This window comes from Ruditapes philippinarum, unplaced genomic scaffold (genome assembly GCF_026571515.1).
Source record: "Ruditapes philippinarum isolate M1 unplaced genomic scaffold, ASM2657151v2 ctg999_1_1_1_1, whole genome shotgun sequence".
NCBI lineage: Eukaryota > Metazoa > Mollusca > Bivalvia > Venerida > Veneridae > Ruditapes > Ruditapes philippinarum.
Window position 1 is genome coordinate 20,010 of NW_026855118.1, and position 26,954 is coordinate 46,963.

General features: G+C 32.6%; 1 protein-coding gene across 3 annotated transcripts in view; it reads right to left on the reverse strand.

Annotated features, from left to right (window-relative positions):
* Positions 1 to 272: 272 nt before the first annotated feature.
* LOC132742140 (tyrosine-protein kinase RYK-like) overlaps positions 273 to 26,954 on the reverse strand; it is an 84,327-nt gene continuing 57,645 nt past the window's right edge. For 2 of the 3 annotated variants that reach the window (XM_060730467.1, XM_060730466.1), the window contains exons 5-14: positions 11,815 to 11,919; positions 10,532 to 10,703; positions 9,244 to 9,329; positions 8,934 to 9,089; positions 8,213 to 8,302; positions 7,644 to 7,846; positions 6,830 to 6,939; positions 5,320 to 5,479; positions 3,982 to 4,118; positions 274 to 3,218 (exon numbers count right to left, since the gene is read on the reverse strand). In XM_060730467.1, coding sequence (XP_060586450.1) covers positions 3,107 to 3,218; positions 3,982 to 4,118; positions 5,320 to 5,479; positions 6,830 to 6,939; positions 7,644 to 7,846; positions 8,213 to 8,302; positions 8,934 to 9,089; positions 9,244 to 9,329; positions 10,532 to 10,703; positions 11,815 to 11,919 — 1,331 coding nt within the window. In that variant the 3' untranslated portion in view covers positions 274 to 3,106. Of the gene's footprint in view, positions 3,219 to 3,981; positions 4,119 to 5,319; positions 5,480 to 6,829; positions 6,940 to 7,643; positions 7,847 to 8,212; positions 8,303 to 8,933; positions 9,090 to 9,243; positions 9,330 to 10,531; positions 10,704 to 11,814; positions 11,920 to 26,954 lie in introns of all 3 variants that reach the window. The other variant, XM_060730468.1, reaches the window with a different exon arrangement.

A 26,954-nucleotide genomic window follows, 5' to 3' on the forward strand; every position in this document is an offset into this window, starting at 1 on the left:
AAAATCAAAAATTATTAAAGGGCCATAACTCTGACAAAAATCATTGAACCGGAAAATCCTGACAATATGCACAACTAGACTTGGTACTGATCATTCCTGTAAAGTTTGGATGAAATTGCACCAGTAGTTTATGAGGAGTAGTCCGGACAAGTTTTGTGACGGACGGACGGACAGACAGACAGACAGACAGACGGACAGACGGACAGACAGACGACGGAGAAGTGATCCCTATATGTCGCCACTACTCCGTAGAGGCGACACAAAAAACAACAAAAAAACATTTTCTTTGCTGCTTACCCTAAAACGCAACAGTTGAATTTAACCAGTCATGTTGATCAACATGACAGGACATTATCTAATAAAAGTACAAATCAAGGGTTCAGTGCAAAACAGATGTAACTCATAGTACATAATGAATGAGTTAAGTCCCTTTTGCACCGATTCATCAAAATAGTCATGTAGAGCATCTTCCACATTCTCACAGAACATCAAATGTTAAAGATATTGTTACTAGGATAAATCTAGAAATTAATACTGATATACAGAATTAACAGTAAATTTTCAAACCGTTATTATCTTGTACTTTCACACAAACAGACTCATACAAAAATATACGGGTACAAACTCTATCATAAACATGTTTTCAGGGGGTTGTACATTTTGACAACAAGAATAAGTTAATGCCTTCTTTAAAGTTTAAAGTCACAAATAGAATTTACATATAATCTCTTTGAATTAAGCAATTAGTAAAGAAGTCAGCAGTAAGAAGAAAAAGAGCACTTAGCAAATGAATTTTCAGCAGTAACATTAAGCAAGGTATGACAACGAAGAAACTATTAACATTTGTTTCCAGGTATTTCACACTTTTCTCTAGAAAAAAAAAATTGGGTTATAATATATTTGTGACAAAGCAACTGGAGATAAGTACAGATAAGCCTTTTGTCTATTAGGATGCATGCACCACAATTTTACCTTGTTGGTCATTGTGAAATGATTTTTTATGTCTGTAGTAAATTTTTTATATTAGTGAAATATAAACTAACTGGCATATAAGTTTTTATAGTCCTTTGTATCTGTTTGGTCTGAATATGGTATCATGAAAAAGTATCAACAGTATTAGTATATGAATTAAATACTATGCATCACTCATCTTGTCAGAAATATCTTGTCCCATTTACATTATATCCCAGGTAAAAAGTAGAAAAAACAATGTATAATCAATGCCGAAATGTATTTGATTCAAATGCCACTGCTAAAAAAACGGGTAGGGTAGGGAAAGGTAAAATAAGTTCAAAACTTGATCTAAATTCAACCGACATATCATACAAAAATAAATCTAATTTCTTGTTACATCTCTTTTCATCTTTGGAGTTTAACCAAGATATCATCAAAAATATTTTATTTAGAAGCAACACAATTAGGAAGGGTAAGGTAAAAACTCACAATCTGTGCCTATGTTCAACAGCAATACAACATGAAATAATGTTTTCCATTCAACTGATTAGGTTTACATATCAATTTTTAGTAAGCCCTGTCTAAAATGTTTACTTGATTGACAAATTGGTTCCCCAAAAAATATTATTTTGCACTGTAAATGTTCAAAAATTGGGACTAAGTGCACATTTTGTTTAAATTGTGATATATTTTCAATTAATGCTTTTTTTCATAAAAAAAAATCCCCTATGATGATAGGTCTGACTGCATTTATACCAAATAATACTTTGAAACATGCATTTTATTGTATGTAAAAAAAAAACACAACCCAAAACATTAAAAGCTCAATTAAATAAATTTTTAGTTTTTCCCTATTTCAACAATCATGAGAATTTAATACCCAAAACTCACAAATATGCAATTTATCTCATATCCCTCTATACATTATTTCCAGGGATGCACCAGGGGGCTATATTTTATCCTATATCATTCTGTTACATGATTGGAGAACACTTTAAACACAGATAAATTCAGTTTCAATTACAAAACATTACTCCGAGGTAAAATAAATTGACACTGAAAATAATAATTAGTGAAATACCTTGCTCACACAACCTGGATTCTACGAAAAAATACTTGAACACTTGATAAAAAATATAATGCATTACACAAAATAATTACCTAGATATAAGCCTATCAAAATCAGGCAATGTATGATAAGATTCTAATATGAATACTGGAACTATGCAAGCACGCATCTAGAAATGAAAATATTGTTAGACACTAACTGTCTAAATATAAACACTTAGTATTACATCTCAAATTATCTGAGCTAGATTTTCTCCCCAAACCTCAGAATCCATTTCCATCATTTGTTCTCTCTATATGTAACTTATATTAGGCCATATTGTTATGCAATCTATGCACAGGACTCTTTAGGCCAAAATTTATGCCCTTATATATTATAGGTCTCTGAGGTTGAAATTGTTTTTCCTCTACATAGAGCTCTCTTTATGCAAAAATTCCATGCCCTTTACATATTGGTTTAACTTAATAATTTTTGCCAAATAAATATAACCTGTGTGTACAGGGCTTTCTGACGCTTTAGGCCAAATAATTCATTCAAGCAGCATTTAGTTATGTATCTTCTTGAATTCGTAGATATTGTCACTTTCTATCCACTTCTGAATGCCACATTTTACAGACCTTTCCCTTTATTCTACTGAAATCAGTTACACTCTATTTCTATTTCTGTACTGACATATCCCAAATACAACACGTTTCCGAAGCTGCATCACCTTTGTACCTTCTAAGGAAAACAATGGACCTACATAAGTCATCTAACAACTGATCAGTACCCTTTGTCGATGTCTTCAAAATATAAAAAATATTTTCAAACTCTGGCCCATGCCTTTGCTTAACAGCAATAGTTCACCTTTGCTTAACAGCAATAGTTCACCTTTGCTTAACAGCAATAGTTCACACTTTAAACATGGCAAAACATGCACAATGTACTATGTACTTTCCCACGTTTCAAAGACAGTGAAACACGTGTGTTCCGACATTTTAAACTTTGTCTTGTCTTAAAATACTGGCGCAAATTTTTTAGTTTCATTTTGTCACACAATAAGAATAACTGGCACATAACAAACATATATGGAATTCTACATGTTCAGATGAATCTACCGAGAGCTGTGTAAAAGTCTTGTAAACATGCCAGCAGTTGAGAAAATTTGGGACGTTCTTCGGGATTCATTGCCCAGCAGCATGCCATCACAGAATACCTGAAATATATATATCATTTCCTTGTAATGTATTTGATAAATGAACGCTATCCTTCTCAGCATTTGACTTATTCGTTTGTTTTTGTCTCGTCTGCTTTTATTTATGGTGATTGCAACATATTTTTCGTCATTTATTATAAACTTCCCTGAAGAACTTACCAGTAATTACCAATTTCTCCGCAATGAACGTAAGATTTATGAATCAGTGGTGAGGGACAAATGACCATTAGACTCAATGTTTCATATAAATTATCGTCTGTGGCCGAGTGGTTAAAGTCATTGACTTCAAACCACTTGCCCCACGCCACTGTAGGTTCGAATCACGACAGGGACATTGGATTCTTTCATGTGAGGAAGCTATCAGGCTGGCTTATGGTACACCGGTGGTTCCACTCAGGTGCCGTTCGTGCCTGAAATGATGCATGTAAGGGCACCTGAGGTCTTCCTCCACCAGTAAAGCTGGAATGCCGCCATATGACCTATAATGTGTCGGTGTGACGTAAAACCCAACTAAATAAAACATTGTCACAGAGATATTTTTGTCTCATCCAAAAATTGAACCAGAGACCCCTTGATTACAAATCTATTGAGCTAGACAGGTTGGCAGTATGACTTATTCACAACATGTATATAACTTTAACAGAATGGCACTGTAATAAGCATGAGGATTATCATACACCTTAAGAGTGCAACATGACATTTTTTTGCCTTTGATGCAAAAACAAGAAAATAAACTCTCATATGCAATGAAGTTTGATCTTACATTTCATCCGGGCAGTTGGGTGGTTGTGCCAGTCTGTATCCCTCGTGAAGATATGCAGCCATCTCAAATGGATCTATGTCAGGGTACGGCTGCTGGGCTAACGTCACCAACTCCCATAATACTACTCCAAATGACCACTGAAATTTTGGTAAAATATATAAAATATATAAATAATAAGTTAGTTTAAACATATTCAGTTAAGTTTGATTGCGAAACAAGTTCTTGCAACTTATATTAATCACTTTCAAGTCCACTTCCTTGAACCAACCAGTACTGGTGTCATATGAAGCAACATAGTAATGACCTGAGTAGAGCTCAAACCCATGATCCCCGGGTTGAGAGAAAGACACCTTAACCACTAAGCCACCGCTACGATGTAATCTTTTATAATACCTATAACTTATAAAACTACACAACTTCATAAGAAGTAACAAATTTTTTAAATAAAGAAATTAACATAACTATATAAAATGTTTCAGAAATGTATAATATTACTTTAAAATCTGTCTGGTACTTTGCCAGTGTTATGCACATTAAGACTGAAATTACTATTTAATTGACCAAAATTACTATTCTATTATCATTTTTCCAACGCTAATACATGAAGTCCTTTAATCGAATATGTCCAATACTGCGATAATTATAGCTTACTTTTATAAATCCTTATTTTACAAATACAAAATATTCAAAATCTTTCAGAAAACTTATCCTTTGTCCAACAAACTGATTATTTTAGTTCAGTTCATTAATTACCTTTCAGGATATGTCTTTTAAGATTTCTGGCCATTTTAGGCATGATAATATGGACACACAATGCAGGTAATGATTTTTGATTTTTGTAACATTGCAATTGAATTTTTTTTTTTTTTTAAACTTTCATGATGGACCATTTTTAGGTATACAAGGGTGCATTGAAGGTAGATCCACTAGCCTAACTACAAACTGGTGGTAGTGATATTGGTAGTTTTCACTCAGGATCATGGCAGTAAGCCATAATTTCGAATTTACTAGAACACTCCTACCTACGCATCGTTCCTGGGCAGGCTGTCAGTTTACCAGTACTAGTTGCCTTCACTTTCGCAAGGAACTGTAACTTCTATACATGCAAGAGCAGAGGTACAGTGTGAATGACTGTAGAAAGGATTTCATGATCAATCACAATAAAAGTGACCTGCACCGTCCTGCAATCAAACCTGATTTGCCTGATTCACAGTCCAACGCTAACCAAATGGCTCTAACTACAAGCAATTTCAACAGCTTTCATATATGTGATACATCTACTGATAAAAAATGTCATCAACGGGTCCACTGACAAACAAAATGACAAAGGGGACTCACCACATCAGATGGAGGTGAGAATCTCCGCTCTGTTATTGCCTCTATTGACAGCCATTTTACCGGCCGGTTCTCATTATCCCCTAGACAGTTGTAATCTCCCGGGAACAAATCTCTCGCCAATGAATTGTCCGTTAACTTGACTATCAAATCACTCTCAACACTGTAAATATACACAAATAGCCGTGTCATGACAAAACCAACATAGTGCGTTTGCGACCAGCATGGATCCAGACCAGCCTGCGCATCCGCGCAGTCTGATCAAGATCCATGCTGTTCCCTATCACTTTATCTACTTGTAATAGGGTTTGTAAGCGAACAGCATGGATCCTGATCAGACTGCGCGGATGTGCAGGCTGGTCTGGATCCATGCTGGTCGCAAACCCATTATGTTGGTTTTGTTGTGATGTGGCTCAAATAAAAATCTTTATATTTTCATGATATACATGTTTTATTATTTCATATACACTTATATCAAGGGTTTAGAATAATGATATACAATATTTCTGTGGTAAGCCAAGTCTGTGGCAAGCTTTATAACATTTCTGCAACATGTTTAATATAAATCTATCTAAAATGAAAACATCACATAAATAACGTTATTATTGTTTATGCGTGTAATGTCATAAAATAGGCAATATTCAGTTCCTTTCCCTGTTTACAAGACAGTCTGATTTCTTTTTCAGTTAAAAAATTCATTTCCTATCACAGATTGTCCAAAAAACCAACAGCCATGAGCAATGCATAATGCATTACCAAACACGAAAAAACCTTTTTTTCTTTCCTTTAAGCTATAAAAAAGGATCTGCACACATTAGTTGTGCATTTCGAATGGAAGATGATTTTTCCTTTCTGCATTCCTGAAGACATTTTTTTTTTTCAGTAATATAAATGCTAAACAAACTGCAAACTGATTACCATATTTATAAAACAACAATGATTTTTAAAGTTGAACACCCATAGAATTTAGCCTGTAAGGAATGCATGATCAGAATAATGCAATTGCTCACAAAAATATCTCTACGGCTATAAACTTTCCCCAAATTAGATTGACTTGGATAAAAAAAGGAAAATTCACGTAAATTTCACATGAAAGGATGTTATGTAATGTTGTTAGACGAATATGAAAATATTTTTTTTCCTATAGTCCTTGTGCTTTCCCTGCAGAGCTTGTTGTACATGTTTGACCTTAATCAACTCAAAATCAAAACACTGGGGTCGATAGTCCTAAATGCTTTCAGTACATGCATGACATCAATGGGCTAACCAAAGACACACAGACTCACAAGGCTAGGGTCCATTGTCCTAAATGCTTTCAGTATAATTATGTATGACATTAATTGGCTAACCAAAGGCATGCACTCACAGACCCTGGGGTCTATCTATCTATATGCCCTCTGGACAAGTATGACACTAAATTAAATCAGGTCACTCAAGACCATAACATGCAAACCCGAGGTCCTTATGCTAACTGGATGGATTCCTCTCATAGTTGACATTAAGAAATACTTACACACAATTTCTAGCTGCTATGTCTTTATGTACAATTTTCTTTCTATGTAAGAACTGAATACCCCTGATGACCTGTATCGCCATGTATACAATTTGTTGAGTAGATAATGACTGGAAGATAAAAGCATGAAATACAAAATGTAACTTTAATGTCAATCTATGTATGTTTGCATACTTTGTGTAAATTTCAAAAACAATAAAAAGTGTGTGTATACTCTGTTTAAATTTAAAAAAAACTATAGAAAAAGCACTGTAATATGTTGAGTTTTTTTTCAACAAAGACACATTTTTATGTGTTTGTCTTTTCATTCTATCAACTAAAAAATTAAAATATATGTTATCCTAAAATAATGCAGAAGTAGTAAATTACAGAATGTTCTAGCCTTTAATCATATGAATTCACAGTAACAATCTTCGATTCATTAACCAATGTTTTAATTTGGTAAAAATTTCAGGTCACAGAATTTAATAAACAAACACATTTGTATGACCTAAGACAACGTAAGTTCTTGGTTCTCAAAATAAAGTTTTCCACTTACTTCAAACTGACAAAAAACATCCTCTAAATTATCAAGCATTGCTATGAAACCATGCCAATATCGAAAAGAACATATTGATCTTTTTTAATGAAGTACAGTCAAGTTTTCACCAAGTTTATGCTTTCAAATTTTTATGGCAGCTACCAGTTTAAAATACGAAGTTAATCATTGGTCAATTTCAAAAATGTTAATCAGAATCAGCCAATCAGATGCTTCATTTCAAGACTTGTTCCAAAGATATTTCATTCAAACGTCTGCTGAATAAAAGATACTTACATAATGAGAGTTACAGTCAGAAATTCGACATTTCTGTAAAAACTTTTTAAGATTTCCTTCTGTGGAATATGGATATATAATATAGGGTGGTAATTTCTCGTGAATACATGCTCCTATGACTGGGTGAATATTTGGATGAGGTAACCCTTTCATAAGACAGCTTTCCACAAGAAACACGTGCACCTGGTCACTCCGCGCTTGTTCTGAAATGAAGCAAAAATCATAAATGCCAAAAAGCTGTACCATACTAGCAGTCAGTCTTAAAAATTGAAGCAGCTCTACATGCTATTCACTTTTTATTTGGTTGTAACAATTTTAAGTTATTTCATCTGACAACTATTAGGAATAAAAACTCAAAAGGACTCAATAATTCTAACCCAACAGAACCCAATTTACACCCAATAAAACCCAATAATAACCCAACAATAACCAAACAGAACCCAATTAAAACCAAACAAACACCCAAAAATAACCCAAAAGAACCAAAAAATAACCCAACAGAACCCAATAATAACCCAATAACAACCCAACAAAACCCAATAATGTAACATTGATGTAATATATCTCACCAGTAACTGTTTTTACAAATATTTCCTGATCAGCAACTTGACTATCTTCTTCACTTAATAATGTTCCACAGGAAACTTTTCCAAATGTTCCTGTAAATCAAGGCAAATGATAGAATTATCATTACATTATCCTTGTTTATACACAATTATCGTTATGAAGGCAAGTAGAACAACAAACCAACTTAGAACATTCTTACTGATTATATTGATTATTCTAGAGGAATGAAAGGGCGCTCCGCCCTGCCCTTTTTTTCTGTCCGCCATTCGGCGCCCAGCTACCCACAAGCTTTGTTCAAAGATTATAGTTAATGCTAAGATATTCAGTAATTCAATATGTTCTAATGAATTTATGTAAAGCATCAAAGCATTAAAAAACATTTGCAATAATTAAGCATTACAAAAAAATGAAAACCTTGACTGATAAGCTATATACGCAGCGATTTAAAAAATATTTCATGTTTGTAACTTTTATCTAAGTTCCGTTAATATACACTCAGACTGGTAGATAATATGGTGCTATTAAAGCCTTAACTGACAGAGGACGCAGAACAGCTGATGAGATTCCTCATATTATAGAATGAGCTTATTCCTGGATAGGATTCAAACACTCCCAAGTCACGAGCAGAAAAATGATTGTAAGTAAGTAGCTTAAACCATCGCGGCCTGTCAGATAGTTTCCTTTTTTTCCCAAAATTGTTTTCAAATAATACAGTAAGCATACCTTCCATGATAACTTCTGACATTGAAATTCTTGATCGGTCTATAGCTATCTCTTGTAACATTGCATATGGATCTATAGGGGGCGCTGGTATCTGTTGGCGTAATTCGGGTATCGGGGAAATTCCCCGAGGGTAGCTTCTCACTGAAAGAATAGAGTCTACTCAAATGAATATATGAATAAAAAGATTTCTTTTGGTGACAAAGAAAAAATATTTTCGTAAAACTAAATGTCCACTTATAACAATATAAGATATTTTTGTTGCGTGACAAAAAAAGATTTGAGAAAAATTATTTTGCATTTATAAACTTACGAGATCCTGCTAAACTTTTATTTGGTGTGTCTGCTCTGAGAAAGGACTGTGTTTGTTGAGTCAGCGCTTGGGAGCTGCTTGTGTCACTGAAAATATAAAGAAAAATTCTACAACAGCTGCTTGAAACATGGAAAATATTGAATTTGAGAAATGTAGCTTGTTCTTTGATGCATACACAAATATATGAAAATTTTCGAAATCGTATAAATTTTAAACTTAGTCGAGTTCAATTCTTGTGTAATAGACAACTGAACAAGTCTTATTTTAAGATATGAATTTGGATGAAAACAACATCAAAGTATACCCAAAAGATTAGGGTATTTGTTATATAGTAATCTTAACTCATACTAAAAGGTCTATTTTAATACACAAATATCTACTGTAAAATCAGTTTTATTTGTTGGGCTCTTTCAAAAACATTTTCAGAAATTTATAATGTTGAGTAAACAGCTCACCAAAAATTGCATAAATGATGTAGAATTACAGATTTGTTGCTGTTTGCTTTATATACATATGTACCTAAAACAAGTTGCATTAAGCTCTCTTTATTGTATCCCTTTTGTACATGAGAATTTTTTATACAAATTAAATGCAGTAATGTGTCTAATATGCAATTCCTAATCAAACTTAGGCAGCTGTTATTTGAATTATTTGACATTACTCCAGCAGATGTGGCCATTTTGCATACAGAAATATGGTAAATATATGTTTAAGCAATAAGTCTTAAAGAACTGTTTTGTTTAAACTACAATAAACCCACCTAAACATGGTAAAATTGCACCCTTAAATGAATATAAACAGAACTTTATCAGGTAATCTGATAAATCATTACAGCAGTGTTAATGTTTTAATATCAGCAGACAGGGTGTTCTAATTTGCATTTTGTTTGAACCCATACCATGCTAAATATCTTAAATAAATTTGCCAACATAATAATTGATCATTTTAATCAAAAAATTTTCCTTAATATGTACTCACTCAGAATAGAAAAACAGTGCAGACCACGGATGTGTTGGATGACCTTGGTCTGCACAGGTTGCATGGAAAGAACTAGTCGTCCCCAGCATGTTTAGTCAAGGAGGTTTGTAACAGGAGACATGATTTTGGCTTACCTTTGGTGTTACAAACTAAAAGCAACACAAGGGGTCAAAACCACCTCACCTGCTGGAGCTAAGAGATGCATAGACACCATTTATTTGAACCCATTGAGTCGCCTCTTATGATCAAGTATGGGTCAGCCTAAAGGGGGAACAACTATATCATAATATACCTAGGTCTCATAATTTACCTAATTCTTTCAGCATAGGCTCGGTTCGTAGATTTCTGCGAGTTGACGTAGTACACGGCCACTGCCAGAGCCACGAAAATAATGAAGGCGCAAACACAACCGACAGCAATGTAGAATATGTGCGTGGAGGATCCATTATTATCGTCTGGTTGATCAACACGCTTTGTATATTCTGAAACATATATAAAATTAAATTTAAATGAAAAAACCATATATAACATTTTATTATAAACCTATAAATTTTCTCGCTAAAATACACGCAAATATTGAAGCGCAAATACGCTTCAGCGGATAGAAATTTCCGTATTATGTTAGTGACAAATACGGTACCATATATGGAAGTGCCGGACTATTTTTGACGTTGGTTCCGATCTAAGCCTTGTATAACGTTGCATTTGGAAACGGGAACCAAAATTATTAAAGGCGTGGCCAGTTTGCAAGAATTACGTATTCATCCGTCAGTCATGAATTTATTTCTTGACAAATGCATTTCATTTTCTGAATAAAACGAAAAGGTATATAATAAAAGGAAAATTATGTTATAGTAGCTTTCTGAGACTATGTATTTTTCTACTCCCAACGTTGGAAAATTGATATCTCGCTCGACCTTCGGTCTCGCAAGATATCAATTTTCCACCGCTGCTCGTAGAAAAATACAAAGCATCAGAAAGCTACTACAACATAATATTCCGTATATATATTTCAATTTTTTTTTCCATCATTAAATCCATTTAATGTAGTTATCTTTCAATAAGACTTTGAAAAAATTATGTTTTTAAAGAAAGACTTAAACAGAGAAAATATTTCAAGGTATTGACAATGATTATCAAAGATCAATTTAAAAAAGGTTTGGCTTTAAAACCTAGGAATATAATGGAACAAACAACTGGAGATTATCTTGTCTCCAATTAGAGGCCACAATTGCCCCAATTTTTTTCTGGTTGACCATTGTAAAAGGTTTTTTTAAACAGTAGTTAACAGTGTAAATAAGAGAAATAACTATAGTTAATACGAGTTCTTTCATATTCAAATTGTCTTCATGTATTTAAATTGTCTTAACATGATATTATGAATATTTATCAATGTTACTTGTTATAATAACAGTATTTAAACACTGCACTAAAATATCTATCAGCCATCAATTTGACATCAATATTAGAGCCCTTTTAGCTGTTCGTTATATATCATGCCCCACTAAAATATAGCACAAGGGAAACAACTCAAATAAATAGTATAATCAGTCATTACAGAATTGCCTCCCTTGTTTATTGAGTTTTTTTTACCTGGTGACACATTGTGGGATATGTTCAGGATGCCTGGATGAAGATTAGGGTGAAGGTTACGACTGGACGGTGTTGACTGTACTTCCTGGAACAGGTAGGTGTCCACTAAAAGTAGAATAAAATAACACACAAATAATTATCATGGTATCTAAAATATTTATTCATATGTAATAATCATTTCAAAACTCAAAATTAAAATACTGACGAAGCTTTTATTCATATACAAGAATAAATATAGAACAACAGACAAGACAGATGACAAAGCTGACCCTAATTATTCTAGGATTGTAAATATTAAAATATCAAATAATTCGGAAAAGGTCCATGCTGGTTTGTGTACACAATTTTTCTTTCCTTGATAAATCAGCATTCACTTAAGGTATGTTGCAGTCTGTCACAGCCAGAGCTGCATCAGTACTAAGGGTGTAGTATTTAAGTACCAGTACCAGTACTTGGCAAATTATGCAGTACCATTACCAGTACCAGTACTAGATTTTAGCTAGGTACTGCAGTACCAGTACTTTTTTTGGTGAAGTAATTAAGTATCAGTACCATTACTTTTATAATTATATTCATCAAAGTTTGAATAAATACAGTGTCAAACAAATAATTGCAAATATGATTCAGCAAAGAAATAAAATCATAATTTACTTTGAAGTTAACATAACATATTTACAACTTTATAGTTTTAACATACTTTTTACAAACAATATTTACAACATGTATTCATGTCATTTCTAATTGTTCAGTAACCAGTCAACTGTATAAATACAATGCAAACATCTTTCATTTTTTTTTTTTGATGCGTTTATTTAAGGTCGCCGCCGGAAAGCCCATATGGGCGACCGTTCACTCAAGTCGGGTCATCCTAGAGCGTCCCGCCGAGATTTTTCGTCGATTTTTTCCAGCTTTATTGGTGGAGGAAGACCCCAGGTGCCCCTCCGGGCATTATTTCAGGCACGAGCGGGCACCTGGGTAGAACCACCGACCTTCCGTAAGCCAGCTGGATGGCTTCCTCACATGAAAGATTTCAACCCGAGTGAGGATCGAACCTACAGTGGTGAGGGACCTGTGATCTCAAGTCAACGACTTTAACCACTCGGCCACGGAAGGTAATACAATGCAATCATCTTTCATTTAAAACACAACAGTCTTTTGTTGCCTTTCACACCTTCACACCTCTGTTCAATTTATACCAAAGTAAATAACAACTTTTTATGGTGCTAACAATATCACTTTTTTCACTTGAAATGGGATTATTTAGAATAGAAGAAATTAATTAGTGTTTATTTTGCTCTTTTACTAGTAAATACAAAGTAATAAAAGATTTTAATAAGGATATTTTAGGGTAAAGAGTTATTGAGTCTGTTTATCTTATTTAATTTTTTACTTAAAGTCTTTGGTGCTTTTTATGATGAATACTATGTTAACATTTGAAGGAATATTGCAGCAAATTATCTTTAGATTTAATAACTTACTTTTTCACAAAAATAAAATATAGTTAATTAACAGCTTAATTGATGTAATTTACAGCTTTATTTTATGAGAACAATTGATGCTATTTTTAATTTTTATCAAAACCAAAAGTACTGGGTAATGCAGTAGCAGTACCACTTTTTAAGACAGTAATGCAGTACCAGTACCAGTAGTAGCAAAATTTTGTAAGAGTAATTCAGTATCAGTACCAGTACTTGCAAAATCGCTGCAGTACGTACTGCAGTACCAGTACCAGTAATGCAGCTCTGGTCACAGCTGCCAAATTTTAGCATTTTGCTGCTAGAATTTATGAAACAAGAAACTTTGATCCATTCCTAATTCTCAAAATAAAAGGACAAAATTGTGTTAAAGATTCATAAAATTTTGCCGGAGAACCAAAACTTTTTTTGGTTGAGCTTAACATCACAACAACACAGTATTATGTCATATGGAGACATTCCAGATTGATAGCTTCCCTACATGAAAGAATCTAAATCCCTGTCAGTATTCAAACTCACAGCGGTGAGGGGCAAGTGGTTTGAAGTCAACAACCTAAACCACTTAGCCACGTACACCCTTCAAAAGATAACAGAAAATGTTGATTTTAAGAATTCAGCAGAGAGCATGTCATTTTTGTGAATGTGGCTCTCCATACAATGACATAAGTTACTAACATGTTATTGCATACAGACACAAAAGAATTAAATCATTATCTAATAGTGAAGTGCAAATATCTACGGATGCAGCGGTCATGTTGCTAAAACTTGTCATCATTTTTATCTAAAGTTAACAATATTTATTTCCCAATGTGACAGTGGATACACCTTCACTGTTTATACAAGGCTGGCTAATTTACTTTAAGATTTAAATATGAATTAGTATTACATTAATATTAAGATAACATGACCACATTGTCAAGAGCATAATAATTTTGCAGTTCACTGTCTCAAAAGGTGACAGTTTGCTATGTAAAAATGTAGAAAAATACAGGTCAAAACTTGAAGTATCTTCTATCCCAAATTTGCAGAAGTTGAATTTGCCCGGACTGTGTTTCATCCATTGTGCTTTTCTTGCCTTGTGTTTGACAAATTGTGTTTTTCTTGCCTTGATTGTGTTAAATGAACTGTGTTTTTCTTGCCTTGTGTGTTGATAATATGTGTTTTCTTGCCTAAATTGCATTTAATAAAATCAAATTTTCTTACCTAAATTGTGCTTTTCTTGCCTTGATTGTGTTTAATAAATTGTGCTTTTCTTGCCTTGATTGTGTTTGATGAACTGCGCATTTCCTGCCTTGATTGTAGTGTTTTGTTTCCTTTGCTTGACTTATATCAAAATACACTTTAGTACATGCTACTTTGCTTGACTGATAAAAATGTGCTGCAATGCTTAATGCTGTATGGCAATTGAAACTGTTCTTTGCTTATGCTTTTGTTGATTTTCATAAGCTTGTGTTTTCCTAGCCTTGATTGTGTTGAACAAGCTTGTGATCAATTATTATCTATGAATATTTCTGTTAAATGTATCATGATTCACACAAACAACTAAGGTAAAGACAAAAAGATAGTTATGAATGATGCAAGCCATAATGCTAATCACTGGATAGGTTTTATATTTCTCTCATTTAGACAAAACAATCAAACAATCGTAAATATTAATGAGTGTCAAAATGATATACTATCATGGCTCTTTTATCTGCCAGGATAATCTTTAAGTACCACTTAAAAGTAAGACATGTAATATTTGAGGCCATACAAAATAAATATAGTTGCTGAGTCCTACAATTACATTTTATGCTCCCACATATAGGGTGGGAGTTGGGGTGGAACATACAGGTAGGGGTGGCATACAGATTTGCTATTGGTCCTCAGTCTAGCAATCAAGCTGTCCTCTTGCCATGCCAAGTCTTATTATCCTAAGACAAAATAGAGGAATGTGAGGGGCATCCATGTCCTATTGGTGCATTTCTAGTTCCAATTATTTCAATCTTTACTTATGTTCTACTGAGTTTATGTAATGAATTTGCCATGCCTTAAATTTGGAACAGTCATTTCAAAGTTTTCAAGCTTTGAATTTGGAACAGTCCATTCAAAGTTAAAGTTTTCAAGTTATCAATTACCTAGAAACAGAATTAAACAAGCCTCAGGTCAGGCTACACATATTTGCAGGCTCTACGCTGGTAGCAAAATAAACACTAATTTATCAGGTACTAGTAAATCAAATCACATTTAAAATAAAGAAGCAAAGCAATACAAAAAGTGATTTGTATGTTTATATATAGATATTCATTATAAATATTATCAATGTTTCTAGAGGGGCTTAATAAAAACTCATATATCTTTCTTAAATATGATTTGATAAGAAAATCATAAAAGATATGATAAAATATCATAAGAATTTACACAGATTTTCTATCAAAATTTTATTGCTGTTCCCATCAGAAGTATCCCATTCTGTGTGAGAAATACATTCTTCCCTGCACAGTCATATTGAATGCACCCTACATATCTTGTCCCATTCTCCCGTTACAAGATAATCTATACATTTACAGCTAAATTCACATTTTGTTTGTTTTTTAATTCTGCAAAAAATTCACATTATCAATACATATGTTATTTATCACATATAAAAACCCCTGGCAATGATATCTAAATATAAACATTCCAGTCCATTAAATCACGTGCCACACAGACAGGTTGCATCACAAATATTATCAAAGAACAATAATTATTGTAATCAAATCAGTCTTATGGGGCTTGTAAAAACATATGTACCAGTAACTTGTACCCTCAAAATAAAAGTACAGTCAAACTTGTGAATGTAGGCCACCTAAAGGAGAGATTTAATGTGGCCTTTATAAACAAGTTGTCTTTATTTATAGGTTAATCTGTACTATGTAATCAAAGGAGGTTTGTCGAAAAATGACTTTCATTTACAGGGTAGTCTTTAGTTGGAGGTCGTTTAAAAAACAGGTTTGACTGTATCTGTAGGGTAAAACTATTAAAAACTTCAAGGAGGTAGATTTTTCTTCAATCTCGTTAATTAAGTTAATGACTGAGACTGAATTTTTGTATTTATGAATAAAATCAATACAGACAGCTATTATTTAGTTTATGTTCATTAAAAAAAATTCAAATTATGAAATTAACAGCAGGGCCTCTGTGTTAAGGTTAATATTTTAATATTTGAAAGAAAATTAGAAGATCAGGAGGAACTAGACTTACTGAAGAAAATGCAGACATGCACAAATATATGAAACTTATAATTTAACTGTCACTGGCATTATAAATCTGAATTTTTAAGAAATAATTTTCAGTCAATGATTTGATCAAGTGAATTCACAGATTTATTTTTACGAACATTATGGAGATTTTGTCTCAGATTATAATGTTTGATTTCAATAAGTTTCAGAGATTATATTACTAAAATAGAACACCTAAGAAGCTCTAAGACATTACAACACCTGATTGAAATATGAAGTAAATCTACAAATTAATAAATAAATGACATTCATTGAAACGTGACCCTATTTTTACTGACGTCTGATATAATTAGGTTATCTTATTTTCATTTTTTTTTTCTTCACCTTTATATCAAATACAACACTCTTAGACATGACTTATATTCAAACTAATTTACAAAATTCATTCTTGGCAACAACAAAATCTTCTTTGATAAGTGGATTAATTTTTTTTGTTTTTTTTTTCTTTTTAGAAAAGGTATGATAAATTCATAAATAAAAAAAAATTTTGACTCTCTCTCCAGAAACTTTAAATTATGGACGTTATTTATCATTCTGACAACACTGTTAAGAAAAATCACAACTTTTCATTTATATAAAAAAACAAATACTTGTCTCACACTTCGTAAGACTGTCTTCTTAAGTCATTTATTTACAATAAAAGCTACATTAACCAAATGTAAAATGAAAACAAAATATATTTTTAACACTTAGAAAGTGATAAATTTTTATTTGCATTGCACATTTTTAAGGAATGTTTACCTTACTATGGTACTGACAGAAATTATAATTAAAAATGCCCTATTTAACATATTAAATCTGAAATTTTAACAAGATTAAATATATTTTTTGCTAATTGACTTATATTTATTTAAAGGCCTCCATAAAGCAACAAAAATCTTCATTTTACAATGTTTTGTACAGTATGGAAATATATTTAGACTATATTTGGTTATATGAGCACCCAGCTTAAAATCTGGACCAGTTCAACTTATTATTTGGACATAAGTTACAGCTCTTTTGCAATTCCGACGAAAATCGTAAGTTTTGCAAGTAAGTTTTGAAACCACAGAATTCAATTTTCCCATTTCTGGAAAGGGCACAAATGAGTTCTATAACATTTAAAAAATGGGTTTAGAGAATGTTTATGTTTATCATCACATAAATGAGCAAAAGCAATATGTATGCAAAGTAAATGTGTAAATATGATTCATTTTTGAAATACTGCAATCCCCTTGGACAAAAAATAATTTCAAACACTAAATAATTTTATGCTGTTTTGCTAATACCTTCATCATGGAACAGCTATTACAATTACAGCAATAATCATAATCTCCTTAATTAAGCGGCAAAAAAATAAACAGAATACGTTACAATTAACAAAAATCCAGGGGCATTATATCGCTACATTATTAATTACATCATCGTGTTAATTAGTAACATAACGTTACAACAATTTTTTTTACTTTAAGATATTAGTCACCCTGTAAAAATTTGTGTCGAAAAATTAGAATAAAAATTGTGACTTATTTTAACCCCACTTACATAATGTTAATCAAGAGACAAAAAAAGATGCAAAAAAGATACAAAAACATCCTGTATCATTACTCTAAGTCGACCATAACCCTTTCAGATTCATTTTTGGCATTTTTTTTTGGTTTTAAAAACAGCATTGCAAATTAATAATTATAGTATAACTGCCAGACTAATTTTTTTTACAATGTATTTCTCACCTTCATCTTTTCGTGTTTGTTTTCATCCGACATACTTCGTGTTATTTTTAGATGATGCACATGCACATTTTATTAAAATTTTTTTCTGACACCAACACTGTGCAGGTTTTATACTGACTTTTCAGTTTTATTGGCATAAGCTTGGTACAGAGTAGCCATTGACCTGACAGCTAGGATTCGAACCCCACAGTGGTGAGGGCAAAATTTGGTTTGAGTCAGCGAACTTAAATACGTCGGCCCATATTTTTGAAATTAAATACTATATACAGCTTCTTCAATAACTGAAAGTTAACCATGTCATACTTGATTATCAATAAAGCTATTGCCAATACAAAACAATATAATCTAGGCTATTTGCCTAACTTAATCATGATAATCCGCCTAACTTAATCACCGAAATCCAGAGACTTGATGTTTTTGTTATAACAAAGCTTAGTTCTGATGTCTCTGTCCCTGAAACGCAGACTGATGTATCTCTTATAAATGATACAGCTAGAGATATGTTAGTCTTGCGTTGAGTTGATGGTTTGTTGGTAAGGCAGCTGGCTACCTGTAACTGACAGACGGAGCCTAGATCAAGCCCTAGGAAATATCATGTTTCACCCTATACTAAGTGGCTTAAGTACTGTCAATCAATCATGCTAAAACAGAAACAATCTAATGGAAGATACTGAATTATAAATTATAGACAATTTCTGGTGTGTGTTTCTTTTTGGTTATTTTGGGGTTTTTTGTTTGTTTTTCCTTTATATGGGTTTAATATCACTTCATCACTGTCATTTGGAAACTCTTCTGCGGTTGAAATTCTCTGGTGTGAAAAGAATTGTTCCATGAAAATCTGAATTCTCACAATGTAAGATTAAACATTAAATTTTAACAGGATTCCTCAATATTCAATTTTCATTGACCCTGGCAGGATTTAAACCCACCTAAGTGGAAGTCCAGTGATATAAAGTCAGTGCCCTTTACCTGCTATATTTCTTAAAATTGACTTTTCCAGCTTTTATTTTTGGAACTCAGCTCATTACTGTTTTTGGGGATGTCAAGTTGAAAATTTACTGTTAATCAGCCCACAGAATAGATAGATATAAAATATTTATGTTCATGAGTGACGCAAACAAAATATATCTGTAGGCAGTGAATAAGTTTCCAAAAATCAAAGGACTGCAAGACTTCAATAAATCACAGCCACTAAAACACCATTTTTAAAAAATGGGGGAAAAACTTGCTTTTTTTAGTAACTTAATTTCAGAAACAAACAATATAAAATTTACAACAAGAAAGCATTTGCCCGTTTTCAAAACACACACAGAAAATAAATTGGAAAAACGTAAATTTTCTCACACGGCCCTAAACAATATGCCCAAACAGACAGCTCCTGGGTAATTATAGAGCCATAAGCAGCCCTCCAGTGACACAATATTTGAATTGGCGAGCATGTTCCGCAATGATTTAAGAAGTGCCCCGAAAGCTGCAGGAATTGTGCCTGCAGACATTAAAAATTTCAAGACGGTACTCAAATTGCCTCTAACCCACATGCTATAAAACTTCTCAAGTGCCTTTAATCAAGTTGCAGAACATTGCGGAAAGTGATTAAACCCCTTGAATAACATGATATTCTGATTTACACCCAATTTTAATGATGTTCTTCCAAAGTCTTCACGATTATTGATGGCATTTTTTTGTGTCTTAAATTTCTGACACACTGAATTTTGTTCTTAAAACTCTTCTTTTTTTTGTACGGAAACTATCTAAAAGTATAATACAAAGATAGGCTAAATTGTTACATATCTAGATGCAGAAAATTAAACGTACATAAAATATCCATTTGCTTAAATTCTTCTTCCCCATTGAGGTATTTTTATGGCGCAGTAAACGTAACAATGATGGAACCATTCTCCTCAGTTTCCAGCCAACCTTTATAACTCTGGTTTCATTATAAGCACTAAGATGAGAAAATTCAAAAAGAAAAGTCTTTTCTGCATCATCTATGTGTTTTAGCCCTTTCACCATTTGTCCCAATTTACAATACAATCTTCAATCACTGACAATGGGACATCTTCAAACTAAACAATATATCCACTTGTATTGAAACCATGCAAATATACTGCAAAATCAATAATATTCGTTGGGCACTTATTTTGGCGGTTTTCATGGATAATAAGGTCAATCCATGAATTTAAGATCCAACAAAATTTCATTTTGTCTGCTGTACCATTATTTCGCATCACATTATTTACATTTCAACTTTTGGAAAAAATGAACAGTCCACGAAATTTAAGAACTCGTGAAAATGTTTTTGTGTGTGACAAAACCACAAATTACATGCCCACAAAATGAAGTAAATTCACAGTAGTTCACTTATTCAATAAATTTGACTTATTTATTGATAATTAGTTTGGGTAAAAAAAAACCTAAATTTAACCTTTTTTTCCTCACAAAATACCACTTTGCAATACACCCATAGACATTATGGCCACACACCATAAGTAGACGCAGCACTTAATTTGAGGATTTTTTGTCCCTTAACTTTGCCATATTAATAATTATTTGCTATACCAAATAGCATGTCCATCCATCTTGAGACCGTCTGGTATGTTTTTAGTGACAAAATAAAAGTTTCATTTTATTCGCATATTACAAAAAAAAAATCGTGAAGACCCACAGCTAAATGCTTGTAGTTTTGCCAAGGTTTTTTTATGCTTTTACATGTTGTCAAGTCGATGTGACATTTATATTTATTTTACTGACTTTTTGTGAAAATGGACAACTTTTAACAAATTGCGTAATTAGTAATACTCCATTATCTTCATACCATAAGCGTGTAGTTCACATTTCGAAACTTTATACGAACTTTCTCGGGGCTTAATTGTATTTCTGACCAATCATAGCAATTACTTTACTCCCCAGTTTTTTGTATGTCAGATCAATAAATGCTTCAATTTCTGATGCATTTTCTCCAAGCTTAAAAGAAATTTTCTAGAAACAAAACTCTTAAAGCTATCGTAAAATTCATCACGTTTTAAAGTTAAGATTACTCCTAGACTTATTTATCGGGGTTGAAATAGGCAGCGTTACTGCTATATTTTTTGTCGAGGCTATAACTTTTCGCCGATTAAAAAAGTCTGACTCATGACTCAATGTCACTTAAGATCGTCTAAATTTGAGGTTTTGTGTGGAAGTAATCTGCTCTTTTGCATACTTTTATATCCTTGGGGTCATTAATTTCCCTTCTTTCCAATTACAACAGGCATTGGGTTCCTTATTTGTATTTCTGATGATTTTTTTGCTATCATTTTTATTGGAGTCTTCTGGGAGCGACTGTATTTTATTTCATCTAATTCTCCCCAACACTTTGTTTACATTTCATCCAGAACAATATTCAAGATTGGTCCCTAGTCATTAATTTCAACAGAAAAGAGACACCTCAGACCTCAGAATAATGTTTTCAGAGCCATATAAGCTATAAAACATATGCAATCATTTTAACACTAAAAACAAAAGCCTAACAGAACATTTTCTCCAAAACAATGCTGCAAACTTATGGCAATATTTCAAATTATCTTGTAGACACAATGCAACATTTTATTTACCCAGTACTGAAGATTCACAAACTTTCTTAAACCTTAATTAAACCTGATTTTTTTTAATGGACATGTCCAGCTTCCATTTTTTTGGAACTGTCCAGTATCAATTTACACTGCACATCAGTAATAATAGCTCAATAGGTAGAGCGTTGGATGTGAAACGGTATTTGATTCTGGAACATTTTTGCTTCTAGCACTTTCATTCATTAATTTCCCCAAAATTTTTCTTTCTACAATCATTCAAACCCCTGTATAACCACACGAGACATCAGACCTCAGAAGTTTTCAGAGATTCCTTAAATAATGCAGATAATTTTAACCTAAAAGCTAAACTTGCCTTACAGCCTGCCAGAACGATTATCTTGCTGCAACTTTATGTACGTCGGAAATTCTAAAAGTTCTTAATTAACCCGCCTTTTTTTATCTGGACGGTGAAATTTCTACCGAACTCCAACAATTCCAATATCAGAAAATTTAATTTAACAAGTAAATATTGAGCTAAATGCAATAAAAGATAATTTTCATAGAAAATTACCCAAATACAAAGTACTGATATGTGTCCTCAGTGACCTCTGAACTCTAGTCAAAGGTCAATAATATAGTCCTCAATGACTTTTAAGTCACTCAAAGACCAATGGGAAACCATTTTAGTTCCACTGTCTCCCAGATGACCTTCTTCCTGGCAAAGGTCAATGGAAAATAATGTGCATTATCCTACAGCTAATTCTTTAATTATACTGCAATTCTGTTTTTGTACCCTAATCCAACCTTTCATAAAAACACACCAGAAATATGATAAAATTACGATCATAAATCTTCTTTTTTTTTCGTTACTAAATAGTATCAAACAAAACATGGGTACATATCCCTTTACAAAACGGAACCATAAATCACAGTTGTAAAATGGGTAAAAAACCTTTACGTTATTGTTAACCTATCAAAAGACATGGTTTAAGGGAAATTCAAACCTGCAATTATTCAGTAAAATGACCAGCATGGAAATCAGTGGTTACTACTCCACTAACTAGCTAACTAACGAGGCATTACCACTTTGAACCAAGATTAAATTTCTTCCAGGCAGCCAGTCAACTATCTCGCATAATTTTAATGGCTTACCCATTACATTTTTTTCAACTACTGGAAGAAGGTCTTAACAAATATTCATATTTACTAATTTGTCAGTTTTATACAAGGTCAATAGTAAATCTATATATATAAACACATTAATTTTCTTTATTAATCACATTCAAAACGGCAAAACAAATTGTGTTGAAGTGTTTTTAATGTTAAAAAGCTATGAAAATCAACATATTTCAGCCATTTATATTTTCTGAATGGAGCCAAAATGAGATTGACATCTCTATGGATGTTTAGATATTGACATTTTATTTCAGTAATATCATTTTTTTTATTTATTTACATTTTTCACAAAAAGTAATAAGTGCCAGGCCATCTTGCATGTCCATGCAGTCTCACAGACCAGGGTCAATTTTTACTCTTTTTTTCATATTAAAATCCAAAACTTTGAATGGACTATTCCAAATTTAAAGCAGGTCAACCCCATTACAAAAAATACAGTAGATAAATAATTAAAATGATCAAACAATGGCAAACAATGAGCCAATCATAACAATTTCAATGCACCTACCTCATCGTTTAGGGTAAAAAAAACAAACACCCGATATATTTGTTAATTTGACAGATGATACTATTCTGAAAGAAAAGTTTCAATTAGGCAGAAACAGGCTTGTAATAAACCAACAATCAACTTGTTTTGAAAGGAACAAAAAAGTTTCAATTAGGCAGTAACCCGTGCGTAATAAAACATTGAAAAGAAACAAAAAAGTTTCAATTAGTGCGGATAACCCGACAAGATAGGGACGTCTACCGCAATGATAACTAGTTATATATCGATAACGATCACTTAGACAATCGTTACCCGGCTATAATCCTTTACACCAATCACAATGATTTCAACGCACCAGTTCCTTTGATTTTTTTTTTCTATATAACATTTTTTCAGATGAAGTTTTATTTTTTTCTCAAAATAATGCTATGATATATAAAGATTTTCTCCATTTTCTTTGTGTTTTGCTCTTTCATTACTTGTTATATCATAATAAAGACAAAAACAAAAGAAAAAAAACTGACAATTTTGGAGAAAAACAGGGGTGGGGGTAAATGTAGGGATCTGGGGTGCGAAAACTTGTGTTAAACAACCTGCTTTGTAATTTATATGGCAATTGAATTATGTAAGAAAAGAGATTTTCAGCACATAATTTATTAAATTGACCATAAAACCATTAATGATTAACCTATCATTAATGATTAACCTATCAGTAACAAAGCAGAAGAATTTTGAATGCTGTCCGAAGATCCCGAGACCCCCATCCCCCTCTCCTCCAAATTTAAGAAAGAGAAAAAACTTTAGAAAACTTCTCCGTTTTGAAATGTTCAAATTTTTTTTGTGGTTTTACATTTTATGAAAGATTTACTATACTACCCGGTATATATTGTAACAAGCATTACAATGTGTAACGTATTTCAGACAATAATTACAGTTCTTTCATTTCAAATAACATGATTGTGATGTGATTTAGGTTGACTGTTCGTGAACATTATTACTTTATAATGAAATGCTACACCTTTACTCTCCTGTGACTAATCTAAGAGAGGTTTCCCCAGAAAAAAAAAAATTATTTCATGGATCACTTTTTTATCATGAATCACCAAACAGAAAAAAATTTAATTTAACATTCAAAAATCCCTGCTTTACAATAAAAATTTGTTACAATTTAATGTTATTTGTTTCATGATTATAAATATGATAGGAAAAAAATTTTAAATACAAAACGTCAACTTCCGAGCTTAGTTTATTTTGAGCGGCGATATATAATTTCGGGATGAATTTTCAAAAGGACCGTGTTTACTTTATTTCTAAATCTCCTTACTATTGCAATAATACAGGAAAGATTTTGTTCTGTATGATAAAAATAATTATACATTTAAAACATTTGCTAACATATAATATCAATTCTTATTTTCTTTTTTTTTTCTGTCGTCTATTTTTTTGGTGTGATCCGACATGGAACACGAGAGTATAAATTACCCCTAACTGCTTCACCGTTTTCCAGATACATGGCACAGCCTCAAATTCCTGTCAGCAAGCAAACCCCCGTCGATTCCGTTTGTTTTCCGCACGTCTGAACTCACTATGACGAAAACATTTGCCATTCTGAATTTCGTTTCGCTTTTTCTTTAAGATGTGTAAGAATTGATTCGTTTCCCAGATGCGGGCACACTTCTCGCGGAGGAAATTTGTGCTTCACCAAAAAGACCTGTCAACACACCTCACGTAATGAAACAAAAGCTTGCTCGGGATGGAAAGAACATTACAAAAGGTGTTAATGCGTCGTAAATTTCATCACCTGCGAAAAAACAGCAGGTGAATAATTGCCGGTTAAAGACTTGTACAAAACAAGAAATATTAGATATTTTTCATCATTATTTTTTGGGGGGCTTTTGCTGTAATACGCGAGTAATTAATGAATTCCGAAATATCTCCGTGTTGAAAAGTAATTTACAAAATATCCTGTCTTACACAGTTAGTGCAATATGATGGAACCCAATGATTTCAAGAGTTATTTCCCTTATTTAAGACAAAAAAGCTTATGCCATTGGTGACCATAATGTATGTAAATGTTGCTGGACAGTGAACACACTTTGAACATCAACAAATTTTCTCAAAAATAACTTAACTCTATTTTAAGATAATTGTTGAACAGTCTCAGAACTGATTTAAAAATGTACTTTTCAACTATTTTAAAAATATCTGCTCAAATAGTGAGGCTCCAAAAAAAAACCCTCATAAAAACAAAGCCTTTCTAATAGGAAGGAAAATCCAACATCTCTCTATAATACTAAACAAACTAAATTGCTAAAAAGTTATTCAACAAGCTGAATTCTGAATTAAACTATGGATTTTCCTCTGCTGAGCATGTCTTCATAAATTTGTCTGTTGTAATTCCTTTTTAAATAAGAGGATTTGAAAAAGGTTACACTATGTGAGAGCACCGCCATTCAATTCTGAACCAGTTTAATTTCTAAGGAAACAGCCCCGAAGACTTGAGCCATTATATGGGGCTACTCGGTATAACACCAGACATTTAATGTTATTGATTTGGAATTTGAATTAAGTCTTTATCTCATTTACATGCATGGCATTGGGGAACACATTATCCAATTAATGTAGCATTTTCCAATTACTTTATAATCTGTACGGATCGAAAGAACTTCGCTTTATTTTTTCCTTGTACCCCGGTCCAAGCGTGAGTGACACTAATTGTTCTCGTGTCATAACTGCACTCCATCATACATGACAGCTTTTGATTGGTTATTAGAAATACACAATTATCGGCTTCCGTCCTGGTAATGGCTCAGTGAAGCATCGACTGTTATTGCAGGAATACGTAATGAAAATTGTGTCGATTTCTTTTCATATTGAAATAAGACATCTTCAATGTCACACCAGGATTCTCGATGATTGAGAAAAAAATGTTTGAAAAAAAAAAAAATGACAACTTTTAATTATAATCGTTATTACAGCATCCTGAATAATTAGTAATCTAGTGTAAAATAAGTGCATATAAATATTATTATATTCATTATGTACGCCTTAAAATTATGGAGTTTCTCTAGTTAACTAATAAGTACATAAACTTAATGACGTTACTATGAATGACAGGCTTTAACCTTAAATATCTTTTCTTAATAATAACTTTCAAAAGGGGTAGCGATTTAAAAGTACCTGTGCACCTTTTTCACCTTCAGCATGGTGGTGGTAACAGATTCAACGCATGTGACCAGTGCAGTCCATGATCAGCTAGCGGGCATATCAGTGCCATTTGATCGCGGTCGGCACTGTTTGCAGTAACTTTTTTTTAAATTTTCTCTAAAAATGATGAGTGCTTTTTGTCTAGAGGTAAGATGGATAAGTCTTCTTTAGATTATAATTTAGCAAGGTTAGGGTTAAGCCTTCAATAATTGAAAAACAGAAACAAGAGAAGTAAAACACAATTTGTATGTGAGCTGTCACGGATGAGCTGT